General features: G+C 42.9%; 1 protein-coding gene and 1 long non-coding RNA gene across 4 annotated transcripts in view; one reads left to right on the plus strand and one right to left on the minus strand.

Annotated features, from left to right (window-relative positions):
• The window catches only part of LOC144755145 (uncharacterized), a 188,720-nt gene that overhangs the window by 11,318 nt on the left and 152,297 nt on the right, over positions 1-25,105 (plus strand). The window lies entirely within an intron of this gene.
• LOC144755144 (calcium homeostasis modulator protein 2-like) overlaps positions 3,230-25,105 on the minus strand; it is a 106,938-nt gene continuing 85,062 nt past the window's right edge. For both annotated transcript variants that reach the window (XM_078643701.1, XM_078643700.1), the window contains exon 3: positions 3,230-4,321. In XM_078643701.1, the coding sequence (XP_078499827.1) occupies positions 3,905-4,321 (417 nt within the window). In that variant the 3' untranslated portion in view covers positions 3,230-3,904. The remainder of the gene's footprint in view (positions 4,322-25,105) is intronic.

The raw sequence follows: 25,105 nt of genomic DNA on the forward strand, positions 1-25,105 counted from the left end.
AACTACCATGAATGGATAAGGGGTCTTGGGCATGTATCCAATGAGAGACTATACCTTTCACTTCCCCTCCAGGGTATGTAAGCTTTCCCAGTCCAAATCTCCTTCTCTGTCCTGTAAAGTCCATGATGCCATAACAGATGCAGCCGACCCCAGAGGCTACCATGTGTCATGTTCCCAGGCCTGTCCATGCATGGTCTCCCTTTCTGAGGCCTATTTATCTATCAACCTCCAAAAACCCAGGCACGCAAGTAAAACTCAAACCTGCCCAGGGAGTGACTGCAAGCTGAGGTGCTGCGGGCTCACAAGATTAGAATGGTCCTGAAGCCCATATTACACTCACTGGTACCAGAAGGAAGATTCTTTGATTCTCTGTGGCATGGCAGAGACAGAATGATGCAGAGTGTGGTCTTGAGGGAGCCCCAACCCCTAAAGGTCTGCGGCAAATGAAAAGACTATGCTGGGGAGACCTTTCAATACAGGCATGTCTGCCCACAAGGGGCCGCTCTTACTCTGCTGTGGTGTGGGTGGAATCCAGTTCTAGGAGGGGTCTGTGGAACTGTTGGAGACACTAAGGGCCCCATTAGGATGGCGGGCAGATTGCCCCTGCCGGTAGTCACCGCCGGCCCAGCGGGAGCAATCTGCCCGCCATCCCTGTAGAAAATACCCCCCGCCATATTTTCCCCAGTCGACATGCTGACCATGCGGAAAAGGGTTCAATATGGTGGAGTATGCCTTTCCGTGGCAGCATTGCCGCCACGGAAAGGCATGCGGAGTCTGCTTGGGGCCCCCGTTGCGGGCCGCCATGGACTCCAGGGGGGTGGAGGGTGCACATGCGGGGTAACTTTGGTACCCCCCTGCCTTTCAAAGAACAACATGGCAGGCACCGCGCGGAGCCTGTCACGTTGTGCTTTGAAAACCACAACATGCATTTTTAGCATTGCGGCGGGCGGTGCTTTCGGCACCTCCGGCCACAATGTTAAAAATACAGGATGCAAAATGATGGCACTGCCCCGACTCTTATATGTGCTTGAGAACGCACCGACTCTGGTGCCACCGCGCTATTTGCAGAGAATCGCAGCGGTAGTGAATAGCTTGCTATGGGGGCAACGCCCGGCGCGCATAGCACATCTGAAACTCAACAGGAGCTGGTACGATGGAGGGATAGCATTGCCCAACATACAATTGTATTATTGGGCGTCACAACTTAAAGTGATTAACCAATGGCTACATGCCCCGCAGGACGACCCGGCCTACCTGGCAGACAGAATACAGCTGGGCACACACAGTCTACTGGCTCCACTATACCACAAGGGGCTAATGGGGAAACTAATAGGTCCGACCAAACATACAGTAACACTGTGGCATAGGGCACAGAAGAGGATTCAATGGGAGGGAGTAATAACGAAAATGACACCTTTGTGGGACACCAGGGCATTGGGCCACTTGCGCCGTACCAAAGGCTTCACCCAATGGGATATTATAGGCATATCTACGGTGGGAGACCTATGGTCGAGCGATGGAGTGGTGCCGTTCGCGCAACTTCAGCAGACCCACAGCCTGAGTCCTAACGAAACGTACAGATATCTCCAGATTAGGCATGCACTGCAAGCGGTGATATCAGCCGGAACCCAGATCGCAGAGTCGTCTCCACTAGAAGATCGCTTGCTCACTGATTTTATGCAAACACACGCCACCTCCCTAACATATCGTAAACTCTTGAATAACTTGCCAGACCCCCTGGATAAACTGAGGGAGACTTGGGTGGGCGAACTGGGGGACATGAGTGAATTGGAATGGAATATGGCTCAGGCGTCACCGAGGGAGGCTGGCATTTCCTCAAGGTTCAGACTGGTGCAGCTTAAGGTCCTGCACAGGGTATATTTCACTAGAACACTACTGCATAGATTACACAGGGCAGCGCACCCGTTTTGTCTGAGAGGTTGCAATGAGGAAGGCATTTAAACATACACTCTGGGACTGCTCGATTATTACCACATACTGGCGTCAGGTCTTTCGCACCTTATCTCAAGCACTGGAAAAGACACTACTGCCCGACCCCCGCACATGCCTTCTACATATCTGGGGCCCTACAGACCTGACACAGAAGGATCAACAATGGGTCATTATAGGCCTAATGGTAGCCAAAAGAGACATAGCACAGAAATGGGGGGCGGTGGAGGCCCCGACGTTGGCCCTGTGGTGCAAAAATATGGACATGCTCATGATAACTGAAAGAGCGGTATATAAACTGAGAGCCAACCCGCGCAAATGGAATAAGATCTGGGCACCCTGGAACAAATACCGGGGCGACCTGTGTGAACCCCTATCAGAGGGCGAAGATGAAAGTTCCGACGAGGACGAAGGGTAGGTGGGACAGCTAGTAACTAGGGACTCACTCCGCAACCCCGCCGATAGAACAATGACCGAGCGGGACATAGATAGGAGAGTAGAGGGACCTCTGGTAGAGGGTAGGAAAGGAGGGATACCAACGATGGCCTTTAACAGTAACCTAAGTATTGAAAATAACATTATATATATGCTTTCATTCTACAGAGTCAACAGTTATGTTAAGTTTTGTTTAAAAACATAAAAGTAAGATACCACATGAATGTATGTTCTAAGTCATTGTATCCATGTGATCACTTGGCCTGATTTGCTGCCGGACCTCTGGTTGTCGGCTGAATAGCTGTGTCAGATAAGTATAGAACATGTTTCCATGAAAAAGCAGCCGGCCTCAGGGTTGTAGGCTTACGACTTTGTATTATTGAAACTGTGAATAAAGATCTTACGAACCAAAAAATAATAATAATACAGGATGCGCCTGCCAGTGTGGCGGTGCATCATAATGGGGTGTGCGGGACCGCCGCTTCCATTGCAGGCGGTCCCATTCCCCACTGGTATGGCGGGCGGACTATACTAATGTGCCCCTTAGTTTTTAACGATCAGGGGGGTGGTGTTATAGTGAAAATCAATAAGTTAGGGCCACACTGCCACATTCGTTGGATACCAATTAGGGACCAAGACAGGAGCTGAATTTAGAAACATGGTCAGTCAGTATGCTTGCTCTTGGAGGTATACCAGATGGGAGAGTTTTACACATACTGTTTGTTTTAATTCAGTTTACTGTTTCACTAAATAGATATTGAATGACTTCCTCCTAGCTTTCTTCAATCATTAACTATGTTATTTTAATTTACACAAATGGGTCACAGAATCACAGCAGCAGTGCTTGGATGTAAATGTTTTATTTACAATTAACTGTAAAAAACAGATATTTACAAGTGAACATGCAAAAGGAATGGGTATGTACAGCAGGACTAAGAAATGGTCTGCTTCTCAAGTACACAATTGGCTGGAATTACAATCTACAACAATTATTTCATCGTGATCACCTTTTGACACAGGTTTATTTGGATAAACCTTCTAGCCTAGGCCACAAAGGAACAATCTCATAATATATGGCCATTATACTCTGAGAAACCCGGCCTCTTCTACTTTAAGTCTCAGCGCAAACCTCCAGTAAGAGCAGCCAGCAAGGAATATTGTTTTGATACTTATCACAATTGAAAACAAGTTGACAGTGTGCCAACAATTTACATTTCCTCCAGAGGTCTAAAAAATTATTCCCATTAAAAAAAACAATGTTGACAATATTTTTTACAAATCTGTTAAAAAGGTATATAAAACCATAATCCATACTAGCAACAGTAACAGATGGATTTAGTGCAGAACATATGTACGTTTTACACTCTTTAATGAGGTAACTATGCTGCCACTGGTGGTAAGCACAATACAGAACAAGACTGAGTTAATAGAAAAACAGACCTTATGTATAATTATCAATGGCATGAGTGTCCCCAAAAAACACCATGCCCTGCTTCTATGTATGCCTCTTTACAATATCTCAGACAGCCAAAAGTTCCATCTCCTTGCCGTTAGCGTCAGATGCCTCACCAGTAACCTTCTTGGCCCACTTGTGGAGCCGGCTGTAAACTGGAAACCCATTGATCTCCTTGTACGTGTAGACCCCAGTAATTTCGTTCCACTGGAAGGTTGGTTGTACATTCTCCCCTGGGAATTCCTTGATCATTTCCTTCTCATCTTTATCCAGGGCCACCATTCCGAAGAACTGCTTCACGTTGGCAGCAGCCAGAATTTTGGCATGGACCTCGGATGTACGATTGAAGAGTGTATTTTCAGCAGAGTGATATTTGGAACAATATTCTTCTTGTCGAAAGCTAATTTTGGAACTGCAATGCTTGAAACACTTAAGGAGGAAACCGCTAACTGCAACACTTCCGATCAAAAGCCATCCAATGATCTGAAAGACAAGAAAGCCAAAGTAAAATGGCAGGTGAAGATTAATTTTCATCCATAGAATTTATATGACAAAGCTCCTTCAATGGAGGTTGCAGGGAGTGGATTAGGTATAAGGATAGGTGGCAACATCACAAAGCATTTATGTAGGTGAGTGGTAAGTGAGCAGCGGGTACACGTGTGTCCGCGATCCCAACATGAAGCAGTAATGAACTTGTAGCATGTCAACAGCAATGACACTAATCAGCTTGTCTTTTCCATATAAAGGATCAACCTGAATTAAAGTGTGTAGATGGACTTTATAACAGACACAAGCCATGGACTTCCTCACCAGCTCTCTCATGACAACTAAGCAAAAGGAAGCAGGGAGAGGCAGCCAGCAGCAGCAGAGAATAGGAGAACCAGGAGAATGCTAGGGCCAGTGAATCATGTAGTGGATATGTTATTAGAAGGATGACTTAGTCAACTTTGAGGAAGTTAGTCTATGAAACTGAAGAAGGTTGACACTGTAGGTCAATCACACTTTTCAGAACAACCACTACCTTTGTGAGTTTTTCATTTAGGATCTGTTGCACTTTCATTTTTTTTGTTTTAATAGATATCACCTTGAACGAGGAGGATGTAAGACTGATGGTTAAGATGTAAAGAATATATTCGGTTTGGGGTGACCATATATTTTTTTATTTGGTGCTTGTGTATGAATGGATAACAATGGTTCCAATGGATATTATATATCAAATGAATCCTGTTTTTTATAAGCATCTGCATACTATGCTTCATAGGCCAAGTAATTTCATTACACAAGTCTAATTGTAATAATACTGTATATTATAATAACAACCATTTCCCTAAAATAGGGTTTCAGTACACATTTGCCTAATGGGGTGAATAAAACGGTTTGTGGATGTGATGTAGCACAGAGTTAAGAATCACGGTTATCATGAACTCGGCACACCCAGAAACTTATTATCACTGGCACACTAGTTTGTCCCCACGAGGGAGTTGTTTTTCCCTTCTCATATCAAATTGCATTATGAATTGAGCTTATGCAAACCAAATCTGTGTTTTCACTGTCCCCATCTATAGATCTTTTTTTTATTTTTTTTAAAGTTTATTATTTTATGCAAGGAAAAAAAAAAGCAAGGGACAGTCACAATTCCAAACATAAATTTGAAAATGATATACTCTGTTGGAAGTGGGATCCCCGGCTGGCCAGGGCTTTCGCCAAAGTCAGTCAGAGACCACCACACCCAAGTCAGGGCAAGGGAGTTACACGCCAAGATAACCCCTACTCACCCTCTAGGTAACGTGGCGCGAGCAGCAAGGCTAAACTTGGAGGCGATGTAGGCTAAGTATTTGCGCACGCACCCCAGCAACAACACCCAAAGGCCCACCACAAAGGAAACTCCACACAAGGTTATATAAAAATAGCCTTTGTATTACACCAAAAACACATTAGATAAAACACACACTTTACAATGTGCCAGAGGCACGGGCAGAATTTACAAGGGATTATTTACAAGACAGGGCCACCTGGACCACTGTCAGGAATCAGAAGTAGCACTTTCAGAAATAGCACTTAGAACATAGAATATAGCACAGAATAGCACACAACCAGTAACTACTGGTAACAGGATCTCACTAGCACCACCTGTACTAGGGAGAAAACAACCACCTATGTATCACAATACCTGTAGGGGTGTAAGAGGAAAACACATGATGCAATGCATAACATTCATTCAGAGGTGTAAAGGCACATGACGCATAAACAATACATTCAGAGGTGCAAAAACAATAACAATTGCGCCAAACTCACGTAAGTCACCACCTGTGACTGTCCCTAGGCCAACTGGCCTCTCTGGGGCTAGGACGCCCTGTGTCCAATGTCAGGGCCTAAACGTGGCAGTTGCCCACAAAGTGCTGGGCAACTGGTAGCACAATGATGGGGCCAACACGCTGGGGGAGCCTCACAGGCTCTGCAGAATGACTGTCCCCTTGAAGCCTCGCTGGGCTCTGAATACACAAATGGCCCCTGAGCCTCTTTGGGCTTACAAAGCAATCTGCCACCTCGAGCCTCTCAGGGCTCAAAACCAAAAAGGTGCAGCCTCACTGGGCTGTTGGGGACCCTCACGGGGGAATGGCACCCTCAGAGCCTCTCTGGGCTCCTCCACAATTAGCGCCTGGAGCTTCGTGGCGCCAACAAACAAATGCCCCCTAAGAGCCTCTCTGGCTCTAAACACAAGGGCGCGAGGTCGCGCTGCTGAGGGGGCAGGGGGGGGGCGGACACCGACAACGTGTCCCGGCGCCCCTCCCTTCGCTTCTGGCCACACTCACCAAACCAGCAGGCCCCCTTGAGCCTCTCTGGGCTCGGAAAACAAATAGCGCCTGAAGCCTCGGGACTCCTCAACCCTGGGGGGGGCTTGGGGTGCACGTCGGAGCGGCCCTCTACCAACGGGGCCGCTCGAGGAAACAAAGAGAACCCGCCCCCGCACTCACCGGGACTTCACTGGTGCTGCGGGGGGCGGGAACCACTGCCGGCTTCTTTCCCACTCACCGGCTGTCTGGCGCTGCAGCTGGGCCACGGGCGGGGCTCCTCTCCTCTCGTCCCGGGGCCTCAACCAGACGTGGCAGGCTCTGCTCCTTCTCTCTCGTCCCGGGGCTCCCCTCTCCACTCGGGGAGCCTCGGGGACCCGGCCGGCAGCTTCTCTGCTGCAAGGGGCGGGACTTCCGGGTTGCCTGTCTCGGGCCGCGCTGCAATTGGTCAGCCGGCCCAGTGCTTCCGGGTCGCCGCGGGCAGCGCGGCGGCTCGCTTCTTAGGCAGGCAGGCGGGGGATGAATTTACCGAGGGGTGGCCTCCCTCGTAGTAAATTATAAATCAAAAACAGCGGCAATGTCCCGGGCAGGGTGGGCACCTGCCAGGGGACTCCACAATCAGCAAAAGCGGCGTGGGCAGCCGCGGAAGGACAACGACAGCGCTCCCAGCGCTCAGCTGATGAGCAAAGCGCTTCTAAGCGCTAGGGCCGCAAATAAAGCGCTTCCAACGCTTCAGGGGTAAGAGAAAGCGCTCTCAAGCGCTAAGGGCCACAAGGAAGCGCTTCCAAGCGCTAGAGGCAAAGTTCAGGCCCCAAAGTCCTTGTAGGCAGGCAGGGGGCAAGGCTGGGCCCAGAGCCAGCACACTGGGTCTCCAGGCAGGGAGACAGTCCAAGTGGCGGTCCTCTGGCCCAGCGACAGCAGCAACAGCCCCCTCAGGATCCTGGAAAAGAACAACATCTGTGGGGACACAGCCCCATTTTTATACAGTGCATTCCTTTGTCTGAAGGTGCAGAGTGGGGGCGGAACCAGTCGCAGCTGGTTCTTGAGTACTCTGTTTACCTCAACCACCCTCTCTATTCACTGGCAGGGCTTGGGTCATTAGACACACCACAGGGGGGCGGAGCCAGCATTGTGTGGGGAAAACCCAGCCCATCCAGGACACAGGTACACTCCTCCCACACATCACTCATGCTAATCTCCCACTCACCACCGGGCAGACCCATCCAGACTTCCTGGAGCCTGGCATGCCAGCCAGCTCCAGCCAATCACACGCCAGCACCCTCACAGCACACGTACAGCCATGTCTAGAAATGGCGCTTCGCTACTAGACACATACATGCTGCATACACCGTTGCGCAGCATTCACTCACACGAGTTCACACATACCAGACTCAAGCCTGTACACCCCACGCATCAGGAACTACCAGGGACACATACATTCCCCATGCATTCCTATGGGCGGGCAGGCCTAGCTCAGCACATGCACTCAGAGTGCGCACGCACTTTCCACTGGGACACAGTGAAAGTGCGCAGAATCCAAAAATCACCATCTCCAGGTCACCATTTCAAGCAAAAAGTCTAGGGGTGAACCTGCCCTAAGGGCCAAAGTCCAACATACTCGAATTCATACAAAATCTAAATCCAGTCAGCGATTGGCACCCACATTTTTTCCCCCATAGCCCTTCTTTTAATACCCTTAACTTTATACATAGCAGATTCTATATTATACATGAATAGTAATCTCTCCCGCCAATTAAAGCAAGACGGGGGATCAGGATTAATCCAATCCCTAGTCATACAAGCTCGGGCAACCGCCATACAAACTAAAAGAAAACAAGTCAAAGATTTAGGTCTTGGAGTACATGAACTTAAACCAATTAAGACCATCTCTGCAGTTACATCGATGTTAGTCTTGACAATAACAGCCAAAAATCTTTCAATTTGTTTAAAAAACTCCCCAAGCTTAGAACATTGAAAAAACATGTGTAATGTATAGTCTGCATACAAACCGCAGCGATTGCACTTCGTCCCCACTGTCGTACTCCATTTAACCACTTTACCAGGAGTGTAGTAAAGATCATGTATGCACATAAAATGTTGCGGTTTCATCATCCCAGTTATTAGATATTCAGTGGCAAGATTAACTGACTCATGAACATCAATTTCTGGCATCCCCAGTTTACTTACCCACTTCATTTGACAATTATCTATAGATCGATGTCACAATACATCACGTAGCACTAGCTGGTGCTTTTCTCGAAATTCAGTGGCAAGATTAACTGACTCATGAACATCAATTTCTGGCATCCCCAGTTTACTTACCCACTTCATTTGACAATTATCTATAGATCGATGTCACAATACATCACGTAGCGCTAGCTGGTGCTTTTCTCGTTCTATATAAAGATTTGCGAGATTCACATTAATAAACGGTGAGTGTTCCAAGAAAGTTTCCCTCGCAGTACCTAACCAAGGACATTTCCACTTCCCAGGATACAGCTATACACTATATCAATTTACAAGCCCTAATAAAACTGTGAGAATGACAGAGATCCGATCTAATACTGCCATGAGAGAATCTTCAAATGTATTTTCTGGTAAAATGTTTCTTTTTGCTTGTTCCCTGTTGGCAGGACCGCTGGAATAGTGTGATTGTGCGGCTTTTGCGATTTTCACATAAAAACAGATTTGCCACATAATCCACCATCTGCCACATTAGCGGCAGATGTTAATTTAAAAAATGTGTTTCTAGCTCAAACGGTTAAAAAGTTACGAAGATATGCAGTGAGACGTGTTGCAGCACAGTGAAAAGCCCTTTTCAAAGCTGCATTTGCCACCTTTTTTTGTTGCTTATTGCTAAATGGGGGTATCAAAATGGCACTAAAGCGGCGCAACCATTGCCCAGACAATGTTACCAAGTTTAAAATGATGAAATATTAATATTATAAAATGTGCCACATTATGCCACATAATTTGGCTTTTCTTGCTGCATAATTTGCTTATCCCTGCCACATAATTTGCCCCTCATCTGTCACATAATTCCAGTGGCCCTGACTATTTGTGCATATCCTAAGAATCAAGCACCTGTATAGAATGTACGAAAGTCTTTGTCTAACGCTCTATAAAAGGACATGTAATCTTCTGTACAGGATAAGGCCCTTATTCCCCACCGTTGGAAGGTGAATCAATGCTGGATTTCCTATAGAACTATACTGTTATGTTAATAAAATGTATTGAGCGCACGAATACCCGGAGGTGTCTTGGCGCTAGGACAGAGGTAAGCCCGGAAAAGGATCTGATTCTGAAATAGGCAGGTTTTTAGATCCTTTCTAAAAGAGGTCAGTGATCTAGCCTTTCTGATATCAGTTAGAAGAGTATTCCATAGCTTTGCTGTACCATAGGAAATACGTCTGCCTCCCCAGCATGTAGTTTGAATCCTTGGCACCCTCATAAGCTTAGCGTCAGTGGAGCGTAGTTGTCTGACCGGATGGTACCAAGAAAAGAGATTTCTGAGAAACACTGGTCCGGTGTTGTTCAAGGCCTTGTAAGCTAAACATAACTTCTTGAACTTAATAAGGTGAGCTACCGGAAGCCAGTGGAGACTACAAATTTCCTTAGCTACTGACTCGTATTTAGGGACATTCAGTATTAGTCTTGCGGCAGCGTCTTCTACCATCTGTAGTTTTTTTAAGGCACTGTTTCTGCATATTCAGGTAGAGTCAGTTGCAATAATCTAACTTAGAATGCACAAGTGCGGTCATTACCGTTCTTTGGGAGTCAACGAGAATATATGGTAAGATCTTCTTCAGTTTCTTGATCAAGAAATGGGAGGTGGACACAATAGTATTGATTTGCTGAGATAGGGTGAGTTTATTATCAATCAGCACCCCCATATTTTTTGCCTTAAGAACTGATTTTGGCACCAAAGATCACCACTTCGGTTTTCTCAGAATTTACTCTGAGACATTGCTTTCCCATCCACCTGTTTATTTCCACCATGCAGTTTTGAAAGTGCAGAAATCGGGAGGCTTGATCTTTATATGCTGCCACCACAATCTGTGTGTCATCAGCATATGAGGTGAGACTGTAACCGAAGTCTTGGGTCAAAGGGCCGAGTTCTGATACGTAAACGTTAAAAAGTGCTGGGCTATGTGACGAGACCTGTGGGACTCCACAGGGAAGGGCATAGGGTGTTGATTTAAACTGGCCCAGCGTCACTGTTTGTCTGCTATCCCTTAGAAAGAAGGATAGCAAGGCCAGTGCCAGACCCTTAACCCCTAACGTTTCCAGCCACCGTCAGAGTAGGTTGTGATTCACAGTGTCAAAAGCCGCCGACAGATCGAGGAGAATGAGGGCGGCAGCCCCCCATCCGTCCATCACCCTCCTGATCTCTTCAGTGGTCTTGACTAGTGCTGTTTCTGTGCTACGTTCTGGTCAAAACCCGAATTAGGAGGCATCATGTACGTTATTTTCCTGTATGAACTGAGCTAACTGTTTGTTCATTATTTTCTCCACTATCTTGCCTGGGAGCGGCAGCCTGACTATCGGGCGATAGTTGTTGGGATTGGAATCGTCCAGGTTGTTTTTGTTTTGTAACAGTGGCAATATTGACGCGTCCTTCCAAGGAGCTGGAAAAATACCAGACATGAACATATTATTAAAAATTTCTGCGAGTGGTGAAGTCACCTCCTTTGCTATATCTTTCAGAAATGCAGGTGGGCATGGATCCCATGGGGATCCAGATTTAATTTCTTTGATGCGTTTTTCCACTAGTTCATTAGTAACCTGTGAGAATCAGTGAAAGATCTTACCACAAGGGTCTACACATGGGAATAACTCATTTGGAGCTCAAACAGGAGTGACAAAAGAGTCAGATGTCTTTTACTTTATTCCTGAAGGCCTCTGCAATGACCTCGCAAAAACTGTTGTTGTGAATAGTGCACTTTTTCTTAGGTAGAGAGGAAAGCTTCTCTACTGGTTCCATGTTTAAATATCGATAACAAAAATATAGTTCACAAAAATATAGATGTAAAAATATCGATTACAAAAATATCGACTCCCTATACTTAAACAGGTAAGTACAATAATATCGACTCAAAAATACAGATGTAAAAAATACCGACTTTAAAAAATAATATAACTTAAATTAAATAATTAAATAATATTAATATTAACAAAATAAATTAAATTACATTTATATTTTAACTATTTATAACAAATAAACTTAATTTAATCAATATAAACATAATAAATGTGTACATATACATATATTTTCTTAAATACATTTTATTATTATCTTTATTTAATTTATAAACTTTAATAATTATATAAAAATAAAATAAACACATATATAAAACATTTTGAATAAAATAAAATATTCTTTATTTAATTAACACATTAAAGTATTAAAAAATAATAATACATACATTTAATAACAAAATAAAAACATTAGTAGTTAAAACATTTGATAGCGAAGGGGTAAAAATTACTATTCCCACTCCAGTGAGTGCAACAGTAGGGAAAGCGTTTGATAACGTAGGGGTAAAAATTACTATTCCCACTCCAAAGGGTGCAACAGTAGGGAAAGTGTTGGATAGCGTAGGGGTGAAAATTACTATTCCCACTCCAGTGAGTGCAATAGTAGGGAAAGCGCTGGAACCCAAAACGATAAAAAAAAACTATCACATTTTTTATTAAATTTAATTTCCAATATAAACATAATTAATATATACATTTAAATATATTATTATTAACAAGGATAATAAAATTAATTAATTACACATTATTTAACACTATAATATCCACCACACACACCTACAATTATTTACACAATTACATTTAATATTTACTAATTAATTAATGAAAACGAATGTATTTTTTTAATCAATTAATTAATTAATTAATTACCAGCTTTCACACCATATACACTTATAAACACCACAACACAAACCTAACATTAATTACACATTTACAATTAATAATTACTAATTAATTAATGGTAATTCATTAAAAAAGTATTTAATAATTAATCAATAAAAAATTAATTACTTCACACCATTTACACATATAAACTCCACAACACACACCTAAAATTAAACAATTAACATAATTAATTAATAATTGACTAATTGAAATTAATTAACAACTAATTATTAAACAATTATTAATAAATTAACACATTAATTAATCAATTAATTTTATATAATTAAATTACTTCCCACCCTATTCCCCTATAAACCCACAACCCGCTACGGAACTAATAACACAAAATTCAACATAAAATACATTAATAACTAATACAATTCCAAAACATATAATAAAATGACAAACAATTCTCATTAAAAACACTAAAATACCTAACATTATTAAAAAATCGATATTTTTGTAAACTATATTTTTGTAAACGATATTTATTACAACTATATTATAGTTATCAATATTACTTACCTGTCAGTCGATCTTCTGGTCAAACTATATTTTTGTTGTCGATATTTCTTCAACTCGATATTTCTGTGGGGATATTAATGTCACACGATATTTCTCCGTCGATATTCCTACTCTGCACCTCTCTACTACCCTTAACAGTTATTTAGATGAATTCTTGGCTTTCTCAATCTGCCTGACAAATAGGCCTTTTTTTCTGCAACCAGCAAGGTTTTGTATTGATTTAGTGCAGATTTATAGATTTTTTTTCTGCTATTTCATATTTGGCTCTCCAGCGTCTTTCAAATCTGCAACATTTTTGTTTTTCCTGACGTAGGGCCTTGGTAAGCCACGGTTCCCTGAAATGTTACCGGTGGGTACTGTGGCCCTAATGGTCTTGTTTACCCAATCCGTATATTTGTTGATTGCCAGGTCAGGGGAAATATTAAAAAGTGGTTGTGTCCTGTTCAATTGGCAGTGAAGCAGGTCTTTATCAACCTTGTTCCAGGCATTATATGTTAATGAGTGGGATTTAATTACTCCTTCCTTCTGGACTTTGGGAATAGTGTAGTCAAATGTAATTAAGGAGTGATCTGACCCCGTGAGAGGGTGAATATTTTACACTATTAGGCCAGGTGTAGAAGTAAAGATGCCATCAAGTGTGTGTCCTGCCTCGTGTGTGGGCTTGAGCACCATCTGAGATAAACCTAGTGTCCCGATGGTCTCTAGGAGAGGGATAGTGTCCTTATCCCCTCTATCTTCTAGGTATACATTGAAATCGCCTAGAATGGTGAACTCATTGGTGGAGAGAATGAGCTCCATGAGAGCATCTACATTGTTAGTAAAAGTGCATCTGGCGCCTGGGACGATAAAGTAGTATGCCCCTAAAGGTGGTTTTAGCATTTGCTTCTAATGCAAAGTAAAGAGCTTCGTAGTAAGGGGTGGAAGCTGGGGCAAAAGTAGCTTCAAACTATTCCCTGTACATAACAGCCACTCCGCCTCCCTCCCCTCTTAATAGGCCTATCTACCCTAAACGAAAGAAATCCATGAGGGGCTGCTATCACAAAGTCCGGGTCAGATGCTGAGACAGCCCATGTTTCTGTGAGAAACAGAGCATCAAGCTCATATGCGGATATAATGTCTGCTACTTCATACTTGTGTTTGGCAAGGGATCTGACATTGATGGGACCACAGCGTGCTTCTATCAAAGCTAGGGAATCTAAGTGCTTTGTCTCACAATTATTTCTAGGGGGTTGAAGTGCCTTAACCATCTGTTGCAGCGGGAGTTCTTCGTACTTGAAATCTGCACGCTTTTGCTGCTAACTTGCTGATGGCGTATTTCACGTAATTGCCTATCAATCCTTTTTTTAAATTTCAAACAACAACCTTTGTCTGTCATTCTGTGAGAAGGCTTCAGCATTGATTATTGAACTTGAATAGCAGGGAGGGATCCAATCGAGCGGCACTTAAGTCCTTATCGGGACTACACCACTCCCAGTCATATGGCACGCCTTTTTGGTATGAGCATTTAGGATGGGTTTACGCACCGACACCCGAATTTACAGTGTAATGGCCGACTCCGAGCTCTGCAGGTAAATCAACAAAAGAACTAAACAAAGGGCTGAGCACCTATGTGTGGGGGACCTAAAGAATCAAAGTCAGACGACCTACTTGCAATCCCTCATGCCAAACACTGTATAGTGCTGTGAGTCTTTCCACAGGCAAGGGTCAGTGCAGCACTAGCAGACAAAGAGCTTAGGCAGGACTGACGGCTTTTCCATTGATGTGGTCATTTTAGCCTTGCGGAAGTGCAGCCTGTGCCTAGAGGCCTGCATTCTTCTCATAGCGCTTCAGCCTTAAACTGCCTGTAACGAAAGTCTTTGCGTAACGGTAACTTTACACTTGCAAACTATGTACCCATCGAAAAACATTTCAACAGAATGAAACCAATCTGTATAGTAACTATTGTTATATAGGGTGCCATGACGCTCATCTGGTCCAGTTTATACTATAGAACAGGGGTTTCCAACTTTTTCTGTAGTGAGCACTACTTCTGATAAGTGAAAATTGTAGTGAGCTACTAAAGGGTAAGCAATTCGCAAGTTTTTTCCGAGAGTCCCCGCACTCCCAGCTTTATTGACTTTAAAACTGTCTCACATCTCAATCCCCACTACACTGCTATGTGCTTCTTCCCATAACATGATAACCGCAGCTTGGTGTTCATCAGGCAAGACCTGGAAACACTTCCCACACAGAATCACAATTCAAAGAAAACACTTCCAGCCACCCACCCTACATGTGCCATAGCTTGCTCACCATGTAGGTAAGTACTTCAGTGCCATACATTGGGTTAGTTAGTAAGTGCTATAAAAATGCTGCAACAAAATGCGTCTCTTTTCCTCGTTATCAAATAAACAAAGGGAGAAAAGTTATGCTACAAATTAATACATATGATTATCTTTCATGTCCGGGCCTTTGCAGACTCTTAAAACAACAACAATGACCGGTATTTGGAAAGGTGGCAACTCTAGATTCACTAGGTGCATTATTTTATTTTCAAATGACAAAGCATGCAAATGTACATTCATCATCCAGTTAATTTTCAAAATATACGAAAATTACATTCCTTTTCCAATGCATTTCGGCCTAGAGGCCTTCATCAAGGAAATCTGTGAAACAACATAAAAATTGTATCTATCACCATATGTTCACTTTGTATAAAACCATAATTCAGTAACATATTCTCTAATCTGTCAAATAACATATACTAGTGGTCCCATTTATTTAGATATTTACACTCCTTTGTATGCTGTTAAACAATTCTACATAGCGTTCATAATGTTCATAACATTTATGTAGCCCATTTAGTAAACATAGCTTGAACCTGGTCTTTAAACCCGTGTTATTGAGATGCGAGGCAACTGTGTGTTTTATGCAGACTTAAACACAGTGAGTTTCTACTAAAGGTAAAATAAACCGCTTCGTATCGCTGTGTTTATTCGCGCTCGTGTACCTTTCTAGGTGTTGATGGCCGTTTGGTTAAAGATTAACCGAAGCGTCAATGCGCTTGTGATTTATGCCGTTTTTTAGTTTACACGGACCAACAAAATCATGGAAGCGGTTTCACCGTGGCTGCACTGTGCGCAGTGCGATGTTAATCGTTACCGGGATACAATGTTGCATGCTTTACAGAGTTCAAAGAACCGACTTGATTCCAAAACAAGTTTAACAGTAACCACAATACGCGGCGCGCTGTTGTTTCTTACCGGGATGTGATGCAGGCGACATGCTTGCTTAACGCTTCGGCTTCAATCTCTCTACCCGAAAGTTGGCGTGTGACGTGTATAGGCTCGGTTAAATGAAATAATGCGTGCGCTATCTTTAAAGGGCCAGGGTCCCGCGGGATGTAAAGGGATCAAGGTACAAATGTGAAGTTCAACAAACATATTAGGGAGTATGGACAAATTAATGATATGTCTAAAAACATGCTCAGCACTGCAATAATACATTCGATCTAATTACAAAACCACATTTATAAGTAGCAACTAAATTCTGTCCTTTCGTTAATCCCGTTTGGACGCAAGGTCTGTAAATGGTATATCCAGTAATTTTCTCGTTTCAATAAAGCCTTTTTATTGTCCGTCTCTTCATTTCTTTGCACCACTTCCAAAATGCAGGCTTTAATCTGATTAATTTGATGGTGATGTTCAATGAAATGGTTTGCAAGCGCTGACTTTATCACTTTGGTTCTGATGTTACTCTTGTGTTCTGTTAAACGAATTTTCAATTTCCGTTCCGTCTGGCCAACATAGGCATAACCACAAGGACATTTTATCATGTAGACAATGTTTTTTGTGTCGCATGTACCATTAACGTGTAATTTGATTTTGTTACCTCTCATCGGGTGGGTAATAAAATTACCTTCCATAATGTTATTACAGTTACTGCAATTCTTACATGGTATTGTCCCCTTGAATGTGGTTTCTGGTTTTGTCACTATTGTTTGTTTGATAATTTCTCCAATGTTTTTGGCTCTGGTGAACGCAAATAGTGGTTCTTCAGAAAAGACGTTGTTGAAATCCGGTTCAGTTTGTAACATCCGCCAGTGTTTTTTAATGATTTTCTTAAACTGAGGGCTTGCTGTGGAGTATTTACTCACACATGTGATTCTGTCAGTCTTTTTGCTTTTCTGTGTTTTAAGTAAAGTTTTCCTGTCTTTGGATTGCGACCTTTCCAAGGCTCCTTGTAGTACTTCTTGTGGATAACCTCTTTTTTTAAATTTATCAAGCATGATTTGTGTTTGCGTCCTAGTTTCTTCTGGGTCTGAGACAATTCTCTTCACTCGAAGCAATTGCGAGTAAGGAAGATGTAGTTTGAGTGGACTAGGGTGGAAGCTCTGATATGCCAGTAGATTATTCCGATCTGTTGCCTTGGTGTAAAGCGTGGTTTCAAATTTGTTATTTATTTTTTTAACTGTGACATCCAAGTAATCAATTTGGCTTTCATGTATATTGTAGGTGAACTGTATTCTTTCATCCACACGATTGAGTTGTTGTATGTTGGTGATTAGTTGTTCTTTTGTGAGCTTCCACAATATAAAAATATCATCTATGTACCTTAGGTATAACCTTATCCCTTCTTTCCATGATGGATTTTGTAGAATGTGGTCATTTTCATACATATGCATGAAGATATTCGCATAAGATGGAGCTGCTGGATTTCCCATGGCGGTACCTGTTTTTTGGAGATACCATTTGTCTTCACACTTGAAAAAGCTATGCATTAAGGTAAAATGCATCAGTTCTAACAAAAATATTTTCATATTTTCATCGTATTCCATGTTCAGTAGTGCTTTTTCTACTGCCTCTAACCCCAAGATGTGGGGTATGGACGTATATAATGCTTGGACGTCCACTGTACACAAGAGTATATCTTCATTGGGCGCAAGTGTTATGTTGTCCAGCTTAGTCAAAAAATCAGTGGTGTCCTTGACATAAGAGTTCATGGTGATGACATATGGTTGAAGGTACTTATCAATAAGTTTACCTACAGGCTCCTGAATGCTTCCACAAGTTGATACTATGGGGCGACAAGGCGGTTTTTCTGGGTCTTTATGAATTTTGGGTGTCAAATAGAATTTGGGTGTTTTGGGATGATCGGTTGTGAGATATTTTAGCATTTTGTCATCTACACAACCATTAGAGGCACCTTCCCCTAGAATAGTTTGGAGAGTTGCTTGAATCTCCTTTGTAGGGTTAATATTGAGTTCCATGTAGGTGTTTTCATCTTGTAAATGAAGCCTCAGTTGTTGATCATAATAATCCTTGTTCATTATAACTAACGCTCCACCCTTGTCCGCTCGTTGGCAAATAATTTTTGGGTTATTTGCTATGTTTCTGAGAATTGCATGTTCTTTCTGAGTAAGGTTTTTGATTTTACTTTTTCTCCGGTAGTTGATTTTATTCAAGTCCTGTTTCACAAGTTGTTCAAATAAATCCAAAATTTTATGGCTGATTGGAGCCATGTACGTGCTTGTTGTAGTTAGTCCTTTTAGCGTGTCTTCCTTCTTTTGTTGTTGGTCTCCTACGATGTTTGAAAAAAAGTGTCTAAGTCTAAGCTTTCTCATCAATTTGAATAGACTGATGTTAATCTCCAAATGATTGGTGTGAGCTGTTGGTACAAATGATGTACCCTTTTGAAGAGTTTTGATTTGAAGTTCTGTGAGATTGACGTCTGAAATATTAATCACCAAGTTATCTATCGATTCTTCTTTCTGTCTTTCTTGGCCGCTACATTCCTGGTCTGTGGAGGACCTTTCTCGGTAACTTGTCCAAGATTTTCTTCTTGACCTCCTGGTTCGTCCCTTTCGTTGGGACCTACTCCTAAAAAAGGCTGACCAGATGGGGTGACGCTGGTTGTCGGCGTTGGTGCACTGGGTCTCTTTTGAAATGTGTCTGATGTGCCATCGGTGTCTGAAGACGAAGTATCCGTCTGTTGTGTATATGGGCGGTTCTGTCTTCTTCTTGCATATACCTATGCCCAAGATGCCTATGCAAGAAGAAGACAGAACCGCCCATATACACAACAGACGGATACTTCGTCTTCAGACACCGATGGCACATCAGACACATTTCAAAAGAGACCCAGTGCACCAACGCCGACAACCAGCGTCACCCCATCTGGTCAGCCTTTTTTAGGAGTAGGTCCCAACGAAAGGGACGAACCAGGAGGTCAAGAAGAAAATCTTGGACAAGTTACCGAGAAAGGTCCTCCACAGACCAGGAATGTAGCGGCCAAGAAAGACAGAAAGAAGAATCGATAGATAACTTGGTGATTAATATTTCAGACGTCAATCTCACAGAACTTCAAATCAAAACTCTTCAAAAGGGTACATCATTTGTACCAACAGCTCACACCAATCATTTGGAGATTAACATCAGTCTATTCAAATTGATGAGAAAGCTTAGACTTAGACACTTTTTTTCAAACATCGTAGGAGACCAACAACAAAAGAAGGAAGACACGCTAAAAGGACTAACTACAACAAGCACGTACATGGCTCCAATCAGCCATAAAATTTTGGATTTATTTGAACAACTTGTGAAACAGGACTTGAATAAAATCAACTACCGGAGAAAAAGTAAAATCAAAAACCTTACTCAGAAAGAACATGCAATTCTCAGAAACATAGCAAATAACCCAAAAATTATTTGCCAACGAGCGGACAAGGGTGGAGCGTTAGATATAATGAACAAGGATTATTATGATCAACAACTGAGGCTTCATTTACAAGATGAAAACACCTACATGGAACTCAATATTAACCCTACAAAGGAGATTCAAGCAACTCTCCAAACTATTCTAGGGGAAGGTGCCTCTAATGGTTGTGTAGATGACAAAATGCTAAAATATCTCACAACCGATCATCCCAAAACACCCAAATTCTATTTGACACCCAAAATTCATAAAGACCCAGAAAAACCGCCTTGTCGCCCCATAGTATCAACTTGTGGAAGCATTCAGGAGCCTGTAGGTAAACTTATTGATAAGTACCTTCAACCATATGTCATCACCATGAACTCTTATGTCAAGGACACCACTGATTTTTTGACTAAGCTGGACAACATAACACTTGCGCCCAATGAAGATATACTCTTGTGTACAGTGGACGTCCAAGCATTATATACGTCCATACCCCACATCTTGGGGTTAGAGGCAGTAGAAAAAGCACTACTGAACATGGAATACGATGAAAATATGAAAATATTTTTGTTAGAACTGATGCATTTTACCTTAATGCATAGCTTTTTCAAGTGTGAAGACAAATGGTATCTCCAAAAAACAGGTACCGCCATGGGAAATCCAGCAGCTCCATCTTATGCGAATATCTTCATGCATATGTATGAAAATGACCACATTCTACAAAATCCATCATGGAAAGAAGGGATAAGGTTATACCTAAGGTACATAGATGATATTTTTATATTGTGGAAGCTCACAAAAGAACAACTAATCACCAACATACAACAACTCAATCGTGTGGATGAAAGAATACAGTTCACCTACAATATACATGAAAGCCAAATTGATTACTTGGATGTCACAGTTAAAAAAATAAATAACAAATTTGAAACCACGCTTTACACCAAGGCAACAGATCGGAATAATCTACTGGCATATCAGGGCTTCCACCCTAGTCCACTCAAACTACATCTTCCTTACTCGCAATTGCTTCGAGTGAAGAGAATTGTCTCAGACCCAGAAGAAACTAGGACGCAAACACAAATCATGCTGGATAAATTTAAAAAAAGAGGTTATCCACAAGAAGTACTACAAGGAGCCTTGGAAAGGTCGCAATCCAAAGACAGGAAAACTTTACTTAAAACACAGAAAAGCAAAAAGACTGACAGAATCACATGTGTGAGTAAATACTCCACAGCAAGCCCTCAGTTTAAGAAAATCATTAAAAAACACTGGCGGATGTTACAAACTGAACCGGATTTCAACAACGTCTTTTCTGAAGAACCACTATTTGCGTTCACCAGAGCCAAAAACATTGGAGAAATTATCAAACAAACAATAGTGACAAAACCAGAAACCACATTCAAGGGGACAATACCATGTAAGAATTGCAGTAACTGTAATAACATTATGGAAGGTAATTTTATTACCCACCCGATGAGAGGTAACAAAATCAAATTACACGTTAATGGTACATGCGACACAAAAAACATTGTCTACATGATAAAATGTCCTTGTGGTTATGCCTATGTTGGCCAGACGGAACGGAAATTGAAAATTCGTTTAACAGAACACAAGAGTAACATCAGAACCAAAGTGATAAAGTCAGCGCTTGCAAACCATTTCATTGAACATCACCATCAAATTAATCAGATTAAAGCCTGCATTTTGGAAGTGGTGCAAAGAAATGAAGAGACGGACAATAAAAAGGCTTTATTGAAACGAGAAAATTACTGGATATACCATTTACAGACCTTGCGTCCAAACGGGATTAACGAAAGGACAGAATTTAGTTGCTACTTATAAATGTGGTTTTGTAATTAGATCGAATGTATTATTGCAGTGCTGAGCATGTTTTTAGACATATCATTAATTTGTCCATACTCCCTAATATGTTTGTTGAACTTCACATTTGTACCTTGATCCCTTTACATCCCGCGGGACCCTGGCCCTTTAAAGATAGCGCGCGCATTATTTCATTTAACCGAGCCTATACACGTCACACGCCAACTTTCGGGTAGAGAGATTGAAGCCGAAGCGTTAAGCAAGCATGTCGCCTGCATCACATCCCGGTAAGAAACAACAGCGCGCCGCGTATTGTGGTTACTGTTAAACTTGTTTTGGAATCAAGTCGGTTCTTTGAACTCTGTAAAGCATGCAACATTGTATCCCGGTAACGATTAACATCGCACTGCGCACAGTGCAGCCACGGTGAAACCGCTTCCATGATTTTGTTGGTCCGTGTAAACTAAAAAACGGCATAAATCACAAGCGCATTGACGCTTCGGTTAATCTTTAACCAAACGGCCATCAACACCTAGAAAGGTACACGAGCGCGAATAAACACAGCGATACGAAGCGGTTTATTTTACCTTTAGTAGAAACTCACTGTGTTTAAGTCTGCATAAAACACACAGTTGCCTCGCATCTCAATAACACGGGTTTAAAGACCAGGTTCAAGCTATGTTTACTAAATGGGCTACATAAATGTTATGAACATTATGAACGCTATGTAGAATTGTTTAACAGCATACAAAGGAGTGTAAATATCTAAATAAATGGGACCACTAGTATATGTTATTTGACAGATTAGAGAATATGTTACTGAATTATGGTTTTATACAAAGTGAACATATGGTGATAGATACAATTTTTATGTTGTTTCACAGATTTCCTTGATGAAGGCCTCTAGGCCGAAATGCATTGGAAAAGGAATGTAATTTTCGTATATTTTGAAAATTAACTGGATGATGAATGTACATGGAGCATAAAGATTATCGCAACATGGAAAAAAGCTCAGATTGACTAAAAGAAAAAGTTACAAGTATAAATAAAATACTTACGAGACTCTAAACAAAACTTTGTTGAAAACTTTATTATTCATAACTTGGCTGATAAATTCAGCACAATTGACGGTGCCCTAGGAGACACTCGCACCATCTGGTGCCAGTGCAACTATCTTTTGATTTATATACTCTAAGCGGGGAGTATCCAAAGGAGCACGTTCTACTTTCAAACACTGATAAACTTCAAGCAGTGCACGACCAATTCCTCTCAAAGCATGCAAATGCCCATAAGCTCATTAAATGAGTGTTTGTACCAACATCTCAGTTTTTAAAACAGAAGGTAAAAGTTGTCCCTGGGCACCAACCTGCGCCTTTCATTGAGGAACTTCATTTTATGACAATTTAATCATGGAAAGAAAGTTGCTGGCTTCGGTCTGCAACCTTGCATCTAGCTCCGATAGATACAATTTATTAAAAAAATTAATTTAAAAAAAAATTCTGAAACGCTGCTTTATTACATGACACATTTTTCTACTATGTACCAACATGAAACTTGTTGTGGTAAGAGATGGTGTGTTCTGGGCTTTGTTTTTAGTTTGAACTTTATAATAGCCAGACAGATGTCCACTAAATAAAACAGTATGGATTACCACGCAAAATGAAGATAGATTCACCACATGGTATTGGAGACATATAACCTTATCATTATGAAATGGGAGAAACGTAGGCAAAATTGATTCCATAAATCAATGTTTGATAAATGACTTCTTTGGGAAACCAAATATTTTACTAGGGCGAAATGCCCATAGGAGGCAAAAAGGGGCAAATGTTTTTTTTAGTTTGTTTTTTTCTGGATTCTTCTTGGTTTGAACCATTTACATATTACATGTTTTTGGAGGCTCTCAGGTTTGTACATCTACCATAGACTTGCCTACCCACTTCTTTAGAAGGTAGGACTAAAGAGGGTGGGTTTATTTTACATTGTATTAATTTTAAGTAGCATGTGGAAAATCTGAAAACCCTGTACAAACATATTCACAAAATAGATATTTTGGTTTTCATAAAACGTTTTACAATTGACAGTAGCCAAAAACACTGTTAAAACAGTTGCACTCCCCTTGATTATTCTCAGCGCCAGGGTGTGTATCTGTATAAACATTGTTTTTCGTCCATCCAGCTTTACATAAAAAAAAAAAAAACAGAAAATAACAGAGTAATGTTCCCACGTCCCTACTTTAGAATTTGGCACCTGGTTTTGAGATATTTTAGCTGCATCTAATTCTTATCATTAATGTTCAGAAAATTCCACAATAAAAGAATAAGATAAAAGTAAAATTAGGAGAACCCAGTGCACAGGGCTGGAAATACACAGTATGCGTGCAACCCCTTGCATTATGTGGGCTTGTTTTACGCATCGTAGGGAGAGTAACACCAGCGACGGGCATGAGGGGGACGTGCTCTTACAATGATAAAAATGGGGATTTGGGGGGGCAGCCGACCAACGGGAGGCTTGCCCCCACGGGAAGTTTTGGGGCCGTTCGGGGGGGGGAGGAGGGTCAGGGGGCACCGGAGCACTGCAGAGCTAGTTGGGCTGGGGAAGGTCCCTTGGGCTTCGTTTGGGCTGGGGGTTAGTTTAAGCGGTCATCTTGTGTCGCTGGGCACCATTTTGGTGCAGCGACACAGCAGCCGGCAGCAAGGCAGTGGGGGCACAAGTTTTTTGTTGCCTGCGGTGGTGGTTCGGCTTGGTGCGGTACCTACGGTGGGCGCGGTGTTTTCCTGGTGTTGCTGGACCCCTCTGCGATTGGCTGTGCGGTGAGGGAGGATTGGCGGCGCGTGGCGATCCCCGGGTGCAGGAGGCCCTCAGGTTGCTGGGGGAGGCGGGCCGCATGGACTTGGTGCGGCCCAACCTCCAGGTGAGACTGCCGCGGCGCGCTGCGAACGGCGCCGCGGCAGCGGTAATCGCGTGTGGGCCTTCGCGACCTCGGACGCAGAAGGCCCAGGGAGGTGGGAGGGGCGGGAAGGGGGTGGGCGAGGGAGGCCGTCGGGGCAAAGCCGCGACGCGGGGTGAGTCACGGAGGAGGGCGGGAGGAGGCAAAGGAGCGAGGGGGCGCCCTGCGCTTGTTTTTAAGGATGGGGCTGGGGGGCGAGGGACTCTGGTGGGGGAGGGAGCTGGGGGCCCTGGCACGGAGGTGGGAGGCGCGGGGGACAACGCGGGGGAGGGTACAGTTCTGGGTGTCAATGACGAGGCGGCAGGGTTGGGAGGGAACCCCGTGCGGGAGGCAGGGGTGCCCCAGGAGCTGGCAGATGTGGGGGCTAGGAGAGTGGGGGGGATGGCCAGGGGGGCTGGGTCGCCACTGCTCATCGAGGAGTCAGACATGGAGGGGGAGGGAGGAGCAAGGGGGACCGGGGGGCGGGGAGAGTGACCTGGATTGGGGGTCATCGTCAGGGGAGGGGGCAGGCATGGTGGGCCCGAGCAGGTCCCCGTCGCCGGGGAGGGCCCGGGGGGGGGGGGCAGGGGTGGAGAG

This window comes from Lissotriton helveticus, chromosome 5_1 (assembly GCF_964261635.1).
Source record: "Lissotriton helveticus chromosome 5_1, aLisHel1.1, whole genome shotgun sequence".
In the NCBI taxonomy this organism is placed as follows: domain Eukaryota; kingdom Metazoa; phylum Chordata; class Amphibia; order Caudata; family Salamandridae; genus Lissotriton; species Lissotriton helveticus.